The sequence below is a fragment of the Lithohypha guttulata genome (genome assembly GCF_036872675.1).
Source record: "Lithohypha guttulata strain CCFEE 5908 chromosome Unknown scaffold_1, whole genome shotgun sequence".
In the NCBI taxonomy this organism is placed as follows: Eukaryota; Fungi; Ascomycota; class Eurotiomycetes; order Chaetothyriales; family Trichomeriaceae; genus Lithohypha; species Lithohypha guttulata.
In genome coordinates, this window is record NW_027042750.1 from 2,149,027 (window position 1) to 2,162,996 (window position 13,970).

At 48.8% G+C, this 13,970-nt stretch overlaps 5 protein-coding genes across 5 annotated transcripts; 4 read left to right on the forward strand and 1 right to left on the reverse strand.

Annotated features, from left to right (window-relative positions):
* Positions 1–142: 142 nt before the first annotated feature.
* On the forward strand, positions 143–969 carry LTR64_000778 (uncharacterized protein; the record flags this gene model as incomplete). Its single annotated transcript, XM_064895161.1, has 2 exons — positions 143–174; positions 231–969. The coding sequence occupies 2 exons, from the start codon at positions 143–145 to the stop codon at positions 967–969; spliced, it is 771 nt and encodes a 256-aa protein (XP_064757848.1).
* Positions 970–1,238: 269 nt separating this feature from the next.
* On the reverse strand, positions 1,239–2,213 carry LTR64_000779 (uncharacterized protein; the record flags this gene model as incomplete). Its single annotated transcript, XM_064895162.1, has 1 exon — positions 1,239–2,213. One exon carries the CDS (start codon positions 2,211–2,213, stop codon positions 1,239–1,241), a length of 975 nt encoding a protein of 324 aa, XP_064757849.1.
* A 1,658-nt stretch (positions 2,214–3,871) lies between these two features.
* On the forward strand, positions 3,872–5,363 carry LTR64_000780 (uncharacterized protein; the record flags this gene model as incomplete). Its single annotated transcript, XM_064895163.1, has 2 exons — positions 3,872–4,479; positions 4,538–5,363. 2 exons carry the CDS (start codon positions 3,872–3,874, stop codon positions 5,361–5,363), a joined length of 1,434 nt encoding a protein of 477 aa, XP_064757850.1.
* A 2,203-nt stretch (positions 5,364–7,566) lies between these two features.
* Positions 7,567–9,418, forward strand: LTR64_000781 (uncharacterized protein; the record flags this gene model as incomplete). The annotated part of the gene is made up of 3 exons (XM_064895164.1): positions 7,567–7,819; positions 7,869–8,815; positions 8,864–9,418. 3 exons carry the CDS (start codon positions 7,567–7,569, stop codon positions 9,416–9,418), a joined length of 1,755 nt encoding a protein of 584 aa, XP_064757851.1.
* A 1,489-nt stretch (positions 9,419–10,907) lies between these two features.
* Positions 10,908–13,838, forward strand: GAA1 (Glycosyl phosphatidyl inositol protein transamidase complex subunit; the record flags this gene model as incomplete). Its single annotated transcript, XM_064895165.1, has 3 exons — positions 10,908–10,935; positions 11,055–11,114; positions 11,617–13,838. 3 exons carry the CDS (start codon positions 10,908–10,910, stop codon positions 13,836–13,838), a joined length of 2,310 nt encoding a protein of 769 aa, XP_064757852.1.
* Between the last annotated feature and the right edge of the window lie 132 nt (positions 13,839–13,970).

Consider the following 13,970-nt stretch of genomic DNA (forward strand, 5'->3'; position numbering starts at 1 on the left):
CTGCGGGCGGATTATCGAAGGCCGATTGCGCATATAATTGATATACTGTACATAGGTCGACCCGGAGAACAGAAGCTCTCGCACCAGGATCGATATTGTAGCAGCCTTCACTTGACGAGCTTTCTGTATCTTCTTATCAACTATGGCTGCAACCAAGGTAGCATTGGTGACAGCGTACGTTCCCTCCAAGACATTCACTCAACCCAAATCCTCAAGCTAACCACTCAAAGGTCTTCCGCAGGTCTGGGAGCAGCTTGCGTCAAAGCCCTAGCACCACACTTCCGAGTCGTTGTCAACTACTACTCCCGACCAGAAAAAGCCGAACAAGTCATTAAAGAAGCCGAATCAATACAACCCACCTATCCTTCCTCCCCCGAGTCACCACGCTTCACCGCGATCCAAGCAGACCTAGCACAAAAGTCCGAGGTCCAGCGCCTCGTTCAAGAGACTGTACAACGTATGGGCCGGCTAGATTGCATCGTGAGCAATCAGGGCTGGACACGTCTGACAAACTTCATGGACATTGACGACCAGGTCAACGAAGAAGATTGGACGAAGTGCTATAACGTCAATGTGCTCTCCCACCTATGGCTATTATACGCCGCAAAGCCGCATCTAGAGAAATGCGAAGGCGGCGGATCTTTCGTCACAGTCGCCTCCTTAGCTGGCGTGCGCCCGTCCGGCAGCTCGCTACCCTACTCCGTCACCAAAGCTGCGCAGATCCACATGACAAAGGGCCTAGCTATCATCTGTGGCTCGAAGATTCGATGTAATGCCGTATCGCCTGGGTTGATGATGACGGAATGGGGTCAGCAGTTTCCTGAGGCGAAAGTGAAGGCGACGATTGAGAAGTCGGCTGGAAAGAATTTGGCTCAGGTTGAGGATGTTGCGGAGCAGATTAAAAGTTTGGTGCTGAGTAAGAGTATAACGGGACAGAATATTGTTATTGATTGTGGCATTGCGATATGAGTGTTCTGACTGGATTTGAGAAGTACTGTCTGAAAAAGCGAACGAGTTGTTGCGCGAATAACACAACTCAAGGAGCAGAGAGTAAAAGTTTGGATACCGCCACTGATGAGATACCAGAAATTGGGATTGGGTTTCAACCAGAGACACGAAAGAGTTTATGCTTTGAAATCGAGAATAAGAATCTATTCTATTACTACTCTAGTGTCCAGCCAACGACCTGCTCCGAATATCAACCCATACCAGTGGCAACGCCTTTCCGTTGGCATTTTCTATACAGTGAACTTCGTCTTGTTCTCCTCTCCGCTTTCCTGCGCGATCTTCTTTAGCTCGGCTGGGTCGTGCTCATCGTAGATGTTTACACCCCACCTTGTCGGCATGTTGAAGCGCTTGTGTCGCTCGAGGGCATCCAATTCTTGCATGGCTTTTTCTGGGAGTTCTCTGTCCTGGAAGTTGCCAACGATTCTCTTCTCTGTTACACTCTTGGGCAGCACAACCCAACCCCTCTGCACACCCCAGCTGACGAGCACTTGACCTGGGTCCATGTCCAGCTCCTTCGCGATAGCGTGCACCTTGGCGTCGTCTACAGTCTTTGGTTCGCCAGTCTGGTTGTTGCCGAGTGGTGAGTATGCCTCGAGGAGGATATTTTCTTGTTTGCAGAAGTCAACGAGATCTTTCTGTACAAGGTATGGGTGGATTTCGATTTGGTTAACAGCGGGTTTGGTCTTGGCTACAGCAAGTACCTCCTTCAGGCGTCTGACGTTGTAGTTGCTGACACCAATAGCCTTTGTCTTTCCTGTTGCCAGAAGTTTCTCCATGATCTGCCATACCTTGATCACATCGGTGTCGTATGCCTTGAAAACACCAGCGTCGTCTAGTGGGAACCATCGGTCACCGCTGGCGAATGTTACAGGCCAGTGTATCAGGTATAGGTCAAGGTAGTCAACACCTAGATCTTTCAGAGTCTTGTTCAACCCTGACTCAGCGTTTTCGTAGCTATCGTGTTTCGTGTTCCATAATTTGGAGGTGATGAAGATCTGATCTCGGGGTACACCAGAATTCTTTATGCCAGCACCCACTTCGGTCTCGTTGCGATAAATTGCAGCACAGTCAATGTGTCGATAACCTGACTTCAGAGCAATTTCCACCGCCTTCTCAACCTCTTTTGGTGCTGCTTGCCAGGTACCAAATCCCACGGCTGGGATCTTGGCACCTGTGTTCAGGGTGAATGTTCTTCCTGTCGCCATGTTTGCTGTATAAGAGTGAAAACTGCGATTCAAGTCAAGTCTTGACGTCTTGCAATGAATGTAAACCACGTCGAATGAAAGAGAAACAATGTGTTTTCGGGTTTTGCAAAGAGAAATCTACGAAGATATACCTACTGGCTCAAGTTCATTGGGGACCACTTGGTGAAGTTTTCAACCTTCAGACAGTGGATGCAACGACTGAAGACATTTCTCGGTGACAAGTCGGCATTCGAGCAAGCATATATGATCTGAGCCGTCGAACGGCGTGAGGACAACACAAGGAGTGGTTGTATTCGTGGGGCACAAGATAAACACGAGGGGCATTTTAGGGAGGCGGAGGGCTCGTTTACCTGCCCTCGTGCTTGCTCGAGCGCCACGTCGAAGCGGCTCGGGTAAGAAAGTTTCCTCCAGAACTCAACCGTGAGCCGTCTTCCGTCGGAAACAGCTTTTTCCTCCTCTTACTTTGCTCATATCACCCTGGCCAGCATGTCAGAACGTCTGGACGATGTCGCCGATCTCTCTTCCGTCAAGCACGTTCCGTCGCCCACGATGCCATCCTCTGAGCACGTGCAGAACCCGGAGTTACCAGCTCAGCCAAGGAAGCGAAAGCTGAAATTTCCAAGAACTTCCAATGCTTGCAACTTCTGCAGAAAGTCAGTCTCCACCTTCATCCACTCGAATGCTCCATGAAATTTCCTGTACAACGTTTGCACTATGTTTACTAGGAATCTTGTCTACAAGTCGTGCCAACCTCCAGAATGGTGTGAAGTGGCTGGTTCCATGAAGGCTTGACGTCGCCTGTAGGGCGCCTCTATCTAAGTCCTCTAGCAGGCTCATTTTTATTTGTTCATCGCTAACACAAATTTACGGCGTCGTTGTGCCTGTTTAACATATGCTAACCATTCATCAGACGTAAAGTCAGATGCTCAGGCACTCAGCCCTGCGAAGTCTGTGTGAGAGAGGAAGTACCTTGCGAATATGCTGCTGGCACAGCTCCGAATATCAATGTGCCATCGCCGGTGCACAACCTTGGACAGTCGAGCAGTACCAGTCCTCCTTACGAACCACGTTCCAATAGTCTGAAAAGGAGCGTCGAGGAAAGTCAATCCTCGAGTCAAACACCTTCGCGGCGGAATTCTCTCGAGCCTCCTCAGTCCTTCACACATGGACATCACGTTGGTCCGACTTCAGGAGTGTCCTTTTTGTATGGTCAATGGAACAGGGGGCCTGCGCCTGAAACGAGAGGAACTTCAACAGATGACGAAATCGTACTATCTCATGCACCCCTCATCTCATATGGTGATATTCCGCAGATTGATGCAGAAATGCTTGCGAATCTGCCAGATCCACGAGAGCAAATTAATGTCGAACAAATTCTAGATATATTGGATCGATATTTTCAGTATATGTAAGTATACTCGATTGCGTTGTTCATCAAGATTGTTGTGACCCTATACACAATCTAACGACTGTGCAGTAGTCCTACCTACAGGTTTCATCACCACCCCACAGTCAGAAAGTGGGCGGTATCTTACATTACCGGGGATCGCATGCTCACGAATGCTCAGAAAGCGTGTGTGCTGCTCATATGTGCACAGACACTACTTCACAGTCCCATAGCACCAGGTGTAGCGCAAATAGGTAAGGGCGATGTCAGAATGAGTATGGCGTGTTCCGAGCGAGCAAAGGCATTGCTTGACAAGGAACCTGGGCCAGCCTCTCTGGCCTCGATCCAGGCGCGAATCGGTCTCTGTCTGTATTTTCTCAGCACTTTCCGCCTCAACGAGTGTCGCTACACCTACAGTTTCGCCTTCACTATAGCTACAGCTTTGGGTATTCACAGACGACTATCGTCCTCGACTAAGATCAATGTTCTAGAAACAGAATGTCGCAAGCGCTCCTTCTGGTGCCTTTACATACTCGATGGCTACCTCAGTGTAATGCTCGGCAGGCCTCGACTAATTCGAGACGACGATGTTGATCAACCATTTCCCGAGAACGTCGCAGACATAGACTTGATGTCCTCAGAACCCATACACACGCTGCCAAGGCATGGCAATCTCGAAGCTTTCGTTGCACACGCTCGTCTAGCTAAGCTTATGGCCAGAGCCAATGACCAACTCTACCCTTTGTACGCTCTGAGTAGTGATCAGTTACTACAAAGGAGTAACGACATGCTCGATGCTCTATCCGATTGGGAAACAACACTTCCAGAATTTCTCAAGCCACGAGCAAGAACGATGACGGGTCAGCGGACCTTCGAAAGGTGAGTCTTTTAACACGGACAAGCCACAGAACGGGCACATTGCTAATATGCGGATCAGACAGAATACAATCCTGAAGCTGGGCGTTACTCATGCCCGTATCCTTGCAACAAGACGTTGCTTGCTGATGGACTTTGGACATCCCAACGCCAATCCTTTCTCACAAAGTTCGGATGCAAGAGCTAAGCGCTCGATTCGAGAATGTATATCAGCTATAATCATGATTCTGGACACAACCACCTGCCTCATCGAGCATGGACAATGTTACGGGAGTTTTTGGTCGACGCAGTATGTTGCCCTGGTAGCCATTTCGACTTTGTACGTGTTGCTTATTCAAGGAATGCGACATGCGCTTCCAGGCGATATGGAGTCTTTCCTGAATGTCGACGACTGCTTCGAGAAGGCCAAATATTGCCAAAACCATTTGGCTTCATTGCCACCACCTCGTACCCAAGCCGAGCGACATCATGTCTTGTTGGCCCACCTGCGTTCGAAGGTAGAGAAAAGCCTCTCGAGTCGAAGAAAGCCATTGGGTTCGTACGAAAACTCTCAAATGCCATCTCTTGGCACGACTCACCTGCAAGACCAGTCCCAGAATACCATGAGCATAGCAAATCTGAATAATAATAGTAACTTCAGCCCACCGCAGTCTGATGGTTTACAAAACATGCAAGCAGATGCAGCAGCATTTACACGACCGTTCGAACCTAACTCTATTGGTGGTCCGGATACAATGAATGACATGTCAATGTTCTCTACGATGTTGACACCCAACTCGAACTCGGACACTAACTTTCAGTATATGCTTGACTTTGGATGGGAGTCACTTGACACTATTGGTGCGAACATGCGTGGGCATGAAATGTACTCTTTCGGTTTGAGCTGAGCAGGCGCACACGATGTCGAAACAATGCGATAACTCAGGCGTGGTATTGTCGAAACAGGATTGATGATTGTTGTGTTCACCATCCATCTTTTCCACAGGACACTTGGTCCATGCTGCGACGGTCTGCCTGCGTAAAAAATGACAACCCAATCGAACGGAATGAGGTCAGTGTTACATGAAATCAATAAAATGGTTGCCTGACAGCTCTTGATATACGAGACCGAGAACCAGACATATTTACTCATCGCCAAGCTTCGGTTTGGTGAGCATGGCAGTACTAGCACATGACGAAGGATAGCTTACTGTGGGTTGAGATGCACGCGAGGCGTCCTGCACGGGTTCCGAGGGTCCCGATTTGGCGCACGCTCGATTAGACAAAGTGAGTTAGGAACCACTGCTCATTCGAAGAGACGCAACGTGACTGTGTGTAGCGCAAGACAGTAGATCTCGGATCGGTTGGTGCTGTGTTCAGATAGTTGGGTATACAGTACTTGAGCTAGACTGCTCCCATTGCTGACTAGTTGCTCAGATGATCAGGCACCTTTGTATTCAGCAACGAGAATCACGTATGTGTGATGAAGTAACGAGTGCTTTGAAGAAGTCGCCTGCATACGGTCAGGCAGTTTGGTGGAAGCCTTTCGTATCAACAATTCCGCCGTCCGAATACGCAGTATTTTTCTTGCTCTCGACGATTGGGTAGTCATTACGCAAATGTCACGTTTCAGTTTCGGCACTACGGAGAAGATTCCCTGCTTTGAGTTTGGTTGCCTGAACATCTCGACGGTGGGTCCGTGGGCAAGATGGATAAGGTTGGCCTTGGGACAATCGGAACCTGCAAAACGCAGCCCATGAACTCTGAATAATGATCACGAGTAGTAGGCTTTCGGACGCTTCTTTCGTCCGAGGTGTGCCGTCGATTTATGTTGTACATTGATGTCATGAGAAAGAAGCTTACGGCAGGTGCCCAAGCGGTGTGCTTGAACTTCGTAGTTCCGCTGTGGTACCAGTGGCAAATCGATGATTTGAGCGGAAACTGAGTTCCGCCAGCGGGAGAGCCGGCTCTCGACACACTGAGGTAGACGAGTACCGTGGAAGAGATACTTTTTCAAGCAAAAGATTTCTGATCATCAGCAGTCGTCTGTCTGACTAAGTTATTGAGAACGTGCTAACGACTCCAGCATTCTCTCGTCAAGCTGACTGTTTTCAGGATATCGGAGGAGCGTTCTTTGTTTGACAAGCTTTCACATGCTTACGAAGGACAAAGTTGGTGCCATGTGACCTGATGAGGCTCTTCGTAATCACGACTGCTGAATAATGCGCGTGACCCACAGCGTCTTCTGCAAGGCAAAAATTGCAGGTGCGAGATCATTCATTCGCTGAAAGAATGCATGAGCCAGGGTGCGGCGGTAGCATTTACGCCCACAGAATTGTTTGTACCGCGCATCATGCTAGAAGTGGTGATCGTTCAGCCTGATGACTACCTTACTGTTCTGGCAAGAAATGTTCGCAATCTGAAAGCCAACCAGGGAGATTCCTGACAGCCCATGCTCGCTGAGGACAAGAGCCTTGTTGAAGGAGTAATGACAATTGTGGACAACGATCGGCAGCACAGGAAGCTAGAAAGCTTACGAACTTGCATGCCTAGCGTGCCGACAATCATACCATGACGGCCTCAGCTGAGCACAACTTTTCTTGGGCCTTCATGTTCATCCGAATTTTTCGTACACACCCACCACAGGCGTCAACGAGATCCGAGCTTTCCGTGGGTTCGACACTTTGCAGATGCTTGCAGCAGAGCTTGCTCTTCGCATCTTCGCGTCTTTATTACTCACCTGGTCTCCGCCGGACAAATCATGACACCAGTGGAAATCTTGGAGAGCTTAATGCCGACGACACGCTCGGCGTCCAAGCATTTCCGTCACCTGCGGTTCTTCTCATATACAGCGAAGGCTGCCAGAGAGACTATATGCTAACGCTAATCCTCTGTTCTTCCTGCTTCGCGGCAACCTTGCTGGCGTGGTTGTTCCTAGCATTCTAGCTTCTTGTTGCTTCTGTCTATTTGCAGCTACCTTGCGCAACGTTTGGGAGCTCCTTCCTTCACGTCAAACACCAAGAGACCTTGTTACAGCTAGGGGTTTGTTCTGTGATAGCACTGCAGCAAACCTATACTCTGTATAATATCAATATCGTATTAATCTTGTGTATGGCGTGGCTCAAAACTCAAGCAGCTATTGCGCTGTTAGGCACATCGACTCTCCTCGTACTGGGCCACGGCGACGACCACATGGATATGGGGGAGACTTCCAGTACTCCATCACCATCTCCAATACTCGACCCTAATCGAAACTATGACCTTTGGGACAAACCGAGCTATGTCGGTCTCGAGGCGCATACTGGATTGATGGCGGCTCACATCGGTTTCATGGTAGCAGCATGGTTTTTCATACTACCAATAGGTGAGTAAAAGTGTTGTAACCGTCATGTGCGGTCTGCTGACAGCCTTAGGGGTTATGCTCAGTATTGCTCGATCGAAGTTCGCGCTTCCTACACAGTTCCTCTTCCTCCTCCTCAACGGGTTTGGTGTTGTGGTTGGAACAATCTACAACATAAACACTCCAGATCTATACGAGAACAACGCTCATCATAAGATTGGATGGATAGCAACATGGATTGTTACTGCTCAAGTCCTCATGAGTCTTCTTTTCGTATATTCTGGTCGCAGCAAGCAAGAGGACGTTGTACAAAGTGAACGCGTTGCATTTTTACCCGCATCGCTCCAGTCCTTCGACCGACCCTTCCACCAGTATCGATGGTCCGGCGATAGTGGACACGGTACAGAGCCTCCGTCTCCAGGATCGTCCCGCACTATGTCTCCGAACAGAGACTATGGCTACAGGAAACCGGAGACCGAAGAGCCCGAAGACATGGAAGAGGTTCCTATTGCGGACCGTAGTACAAGACCGTCTTGGTTTGCAAACACCAACATTGGCAGATATTTGTCATCACGCGTTCCACAAGTCATGTCGCAGAAACTGCTCAAGGCTGCCGAGGTTGCCTGCGAAGTCATAGATCGGGCCGTGCTGATTCTTGGCTTCATTGCCTTGACTACAGGCATTGTCACCTATACTGGCATTGGCCGAGCAAACAACGTCTTCAACCTACTTGCTCATTTTATCAAGGGTGGCATCTTTGTTTGGTATGGCTTGCTCACTCTCGGACGATGGTTGGGAGCCTTTGCAGATCTGGGCTGGGCATGGAATTTGAAACCAACCAGATCGGAGGTTGGCTGGAAAGCTCGTTTGCCTACTGCTGAATTCACTGAAAGCTTCGTGATCTTCTTGTATGGATGCATCAACGTGTTCCTGGAGCATCTGGCAGCTTGGGGAGATGCGTGGTCAGCGCAGGATTTTGAGCATGTTTCTATTTCTGTCATGTTCTTTGGTGGTGGCCTGGTAAGTCTATCTATCTCAACCAGTTACGAATGCTGACACTTTCCCTAGGCAGGCATGCTCGTTGAATCCAAGCAACTTCGCACATTCCTCAACACCAGCATTGACATGATGCCTACTCGAAACGACGTACATCCCGAGCAGGCGCATGAGATACGCGAGGAGCCGAAGAGCTACAGTACTTCAGTCAACATCATGCCAGCTCTGGTCATATTGCTGTTGGGCATCATGATGTCCTCGCACAAACAAGATTCGATGGTCGCGTCGATGGTGCACAAGCAATGGGGCACACTTCTCTCCGGATTCGCTGTATGCCGTGCACTCACCTATGTGCTCACCTACCTTTCACCTCCTAAGTCGATATATCCTTCACGTCCACCGACAGAGCTTGCGACATCATTCTGCCTCCTCTCTGGAGGTCTTATCTTTATGCTTAGCACTCACGATATTGTGCACTACATGGACGTATACAACCTCATGCCGATGTTTACCTTTACGGTCGTGATGGGCTTTACAGCTTTCGTCATGGCCTATACCATGTTCGTTGTCGGCTTGAAGGGTTGGGCTGCCCGACGTGAACACACAGGATTGGTCAACAGATACTAGGTGGGAGTGGTTAATCAGTCGGCCACAATGAAGCAATAATCTATAAGGCAGTTTGTGTGGGATGACTTAGGACGGCTGGCGGTTACTTGGATTGTTTTATCCTTATGACTTTAGCGATGCGATACGATACCCCCTTTTGCACAGCATCCGAGGCGCTGTGGGTCTTTGTAATGACGAAATCGGATGACATCCATAGATATTTTTAATGACAGATTATTGGCAAGGTATGTAGAGAACAATGGTACTTGTTACGCGATATCGTTCAGATCTCGTCTTCGCTGGTCCGTAGATTCATACGACTTGAGTAAAGCCGGAGCATGCGGCGTATACTAGTAATTTATGTGCATTTGAATTTATTGACCACTAGCTACACGGAAACCGGCTCCTGCAGCGTCCGAGAACGGTTCGGTTTCTGGGAATTTCGGCAGCAGGAATTCAGGATTCGGAATAAGCGCAGTTGAATAGTTCTCTAGTAGCCCTGCATTGTCTATTGAAGAGGACTGCACCTACCAAATATTTCCCTTGTGTTTACGACACCGGAGTCTGCCAGACTCGCGGTCCCTAGCCCTTGAGGACCGTCGTCACATCTTTGGATACACCCCTACTCGGCGCACGAATCACCTAGCAACCACGCGCAATTATCCCGATTCCTACAGTCACGATTCGAGACACGAGAATTGAGAGCAGTAACCCGAGCCTCAACCATTTACTGAACTCTTCGCGTGTGTGATCCTCAAGGCAAGGCAGTAGAGGGAGCCTCTGCTCCCTCTGAACGACTCGATCATGCCTCCTGATCGACCCAATATCGCCCATCAACCCTCGGCCTTCAGGGTGCCCCTTCCCAATCCAAGTCGACTGCGCTCCTATGCCTTTCGGCTACCTCTCTTCACTCGATTGATGCTCCTTGTCATCATTGGACTATGGTTATTAGAGCTCCAGACAGTTTGGTCGGTCATAAATTGGGGTGCACTTATACCCAATGAAGTCGGGTTTGGAAGCATGTATCGTCTGAACACATATCCTCTGGTACACAATGGCTTTTTGCACATGTTTATGAACACTTTGTGCTTGGTGCCGTTGCTCGAGAGGTTTGAGAGCGAATGGGGAACACTCAATTGTCTTGCGCTCTGGTTGGGGCCATTGAGTACGATTCCAGCTGGGTTGTATATTCTCATACAGAAATTTGTGATAAGAGGGAATACAGCAGTTCTTGGATCAAGGTGAGTTGTGGGAAAGAGAGCGGCGATTGCGCAATGGTCAGTAGCTAACACACTTGCAGTGTTTGGGTATTTTTACTGTTAGGGATCGAGGCTATCAAGACGTACAGGGCGCATCCATATTTTGAGTACGTGTTTCATGAAGTACAGTGGTAACTTTTTGGCTAACAACAAGCAGGATTGCATCCGCAAAAATACCTACTTGGACTACTCCTCTAGCACTAATTGTGGTCACCTCTGTCCTGATACCGAACACTTCTTTCCTGGGCCATATGTGTGGCGTCATTGTGGGCTATCTATGTAAGTTCCTCTCTCTCGTCCAGAGTGCTGCTGTCAAGATTGCTTCTACCACATGCTCGAGCATATGTTGAATTGCTGTACCAATGATTTACTTAGCATCTTAACTAATACATAAATAGTTGGTCTTGGGTATCTCAAATTCTTAGCACCACCAGAACGCATACTGAGATGGATCGAAGGTAAGCTGAACCTGCTGGTTCGCCTGCCGCATTATGTATCAGTAGATCAGAAGCAATATGGTCGCTTTGGAGTATTACCCTCCACAGCGGGAGAAAGTTCTAGTAATCAGTCTCCTATAGGACTGGCTTGGCTGAGTAGTGGAGGTCAAAGGCTAGGGCCTTGAGTGGGACACGTGTATAGAATATTGTATAACAATGCTATACCGCGTAGGCACATCACGATACCATGATAGATTTTGACCAAGGCTTCTTGGCTAGAACGCGTCTCGGGTCGCGTCTGCAGCGTCACGTCATGCTTATGCTTGTTAGTACCCCACAAAAACTATTAGTGAGGTTTCGGGGAGTCGAAGACATGTGGCATCAACTGGCACATTGAAACACAATTGATTGACCACCCCCTCCAGAACCTTGCTATGAAGTCGGCTAGACCGAGCAAGGTATCATGGGTATTCTTCGTGAGTGCGATGTCCTATCACTTTTCGAGTCTTCTAATCGTAAACAGGCTCCTCCCTCTCCAACATACGTACGAGTCCTCGACTACTAAAAGTCCCGCCGTATGTATCCCTCCTGTGCTTCCTGGGAGGCATAATATGGATCCTTCTGTTGCCACTTGATGAATACTCTCGCCGAACGTATATATCAGAAAACGCGCTCCTACCCGGGCAGGTACATACCTATTTTCACGGCACGGAACAGAATATCTTTCGAGCTTACAAGCATGAAGTCGCAGACGTGCTGGAAGTGCAGGAACATATTCAACCGGATGGCTCCAAGGCGTATATGCAGGCTACTCCTCAACACAGAAACAAGAAGATAAGAGAATTGTTCGCTAATTCCGGCATCAAAAGCGCTGTTCAACCATTCAAATACACGGTTGGAGGAGTAGAGTATGAGGGTGAGAACGTTTACGGAATTGTCCATGCGCCGCGAGGCGATGGTACCGAGTCAATAGTGATTGTGGCGCCTATCAAGAACTTTGAGGGGCAGATGAACACTAACGGAGTCACGTTGTTGCTTACGCTTGCTCGGTACTTCTCGAGATGGTCGTTGTGGTCCAAAGATATCATTTTGCTGGTCACCCCGAATACCTCTACTGGCCCACAAGCGTGGATTGACGCCTACCTCTCTCAACATGATCCTGAGACCATAGGATCACTTTCTCTAAAGTCTGGCGCTATACAAGGTGTAATCTGTATAGACTATCCCTTCCCTCATCGTTTCCACGCGCTACATATCTCCTATGATGGGATCAATGGTCAACTCCCGAACCTCGACTTGATCAATACGGCCACCCAGATCTCGATGGGTCAATTGGGCATACCCACGCTTCTACAGTCACAGCAGCACTATGCGAAGGCCGAACATCAGCACCATTACAAGAATAGACTGAAGGTACTCGGACATGGCATGACGAATCAGGCTATTGGTCACTCCACTGGTGCACACTCGGTCTTTATGCCTTATCATATCGACGCTATTACTTTGACCGCTGTTGGTGAGGGCTGGGAGGATGAAATGGCTTTCGGAAGAGTGATCGAGTCCCTGACACGAAGTATCAATAACCTGCTTGAGAAGCTGCATCAGAGTTTCTTCTTCTACCTCCTCTTGCAGAACAATCGCTTCGTCAGTATAGGGACTTACCTCCCTAGTGCGATGGCTGTAGGCGCTGGCTTCAGTATTATGGCGATATACCTTTGGTTGAAGAGTGGCTACGAGCAGCGAGAAGAGGCTGATGTGCCTGTTCGTGAAGCTACGGAACGTGATGCTGCGACGGAAGATAAGGTAGAGGCAGCTTTGGCAGACTCGAACCTCACCAATGCACAACTTCTTGAGTCACCGTCAAATGGCGGACAACGATTGACCAAGAAAAAAGAGTGGAAGTCGATTGATCGGCCACTTGTGATACCTTTGACACTCGTTGCTGGGCTCTACCTTACCTCTCTTGTGCCAGTGGCCCTTCTTGTGACTGCACCCCACAGCAAACTGCTAGCCAGAGCGGGATCATTGTCTACAGTCCTTCTTATGATACCCTTTGGACTGGCATTTGCGCTAGGAGCTAATAGGTCACTTATGGACGGCTCGTTCTTCTCGAGCCCACAATCATCCGAATCAGCAAATGGTGCTCCTCGAAAAAATACCCTAGTATTCAGCGATCTCAGTCCACCTTCCGATCCCAAGATACGCATCTCGCAGTTCCAGGCAATTGTCAAAAGTCTGTCACTACTTGTTTTAGGCCTTCAACTTACAGTTCTCGCAACCCTCAATTTCAGCCTGAGCATGTTCCTGGGTGTGCTATGTACACCACTAGCTTTCGCAGGTTACTACAGGGACTCAAAGATGCGAGCGAATGCTAGTCTGATAGCTATCACGCTCTTCAATCCTTTCGTTGCTGCAAATGCCGCCACGATGGCTGCCAAATTAGCAGGATATTACAACGATAACGTCGGGATGAAAGATGTGCTGCGACTGTGGTTACAGAATGTGAGCTTTGGATGGAACGTGTGGGGTTCTTGGGGTGTACTCGTAGGTGTGTTTTGTGTTTGGATTCCTGCTTGGACAGTGGCTACAATGGGTGCTGTAAGCAGTTTTGTGATAGATGAGGATGGGCAACTCCCGAGAAAAATAGAGAAGGTCAAGGAGATCACAAAGGACAATCTGACTGATGTCAAGAAGGCTACTGTTAGGAGAAACAGTCCTGGTCCGGTCAGAAAACGGAAGGATTGAGTAGCAGCCACGTACTAGCTCACTTTTGGAGCATGAATTCGTGGTTTCAACGACTGCTAGACTCCTTGATGCCTTGTCCACAAGGCATTAATGGCCGGTTCACTGCACATGCATTCCACCGCTGCCCTGATC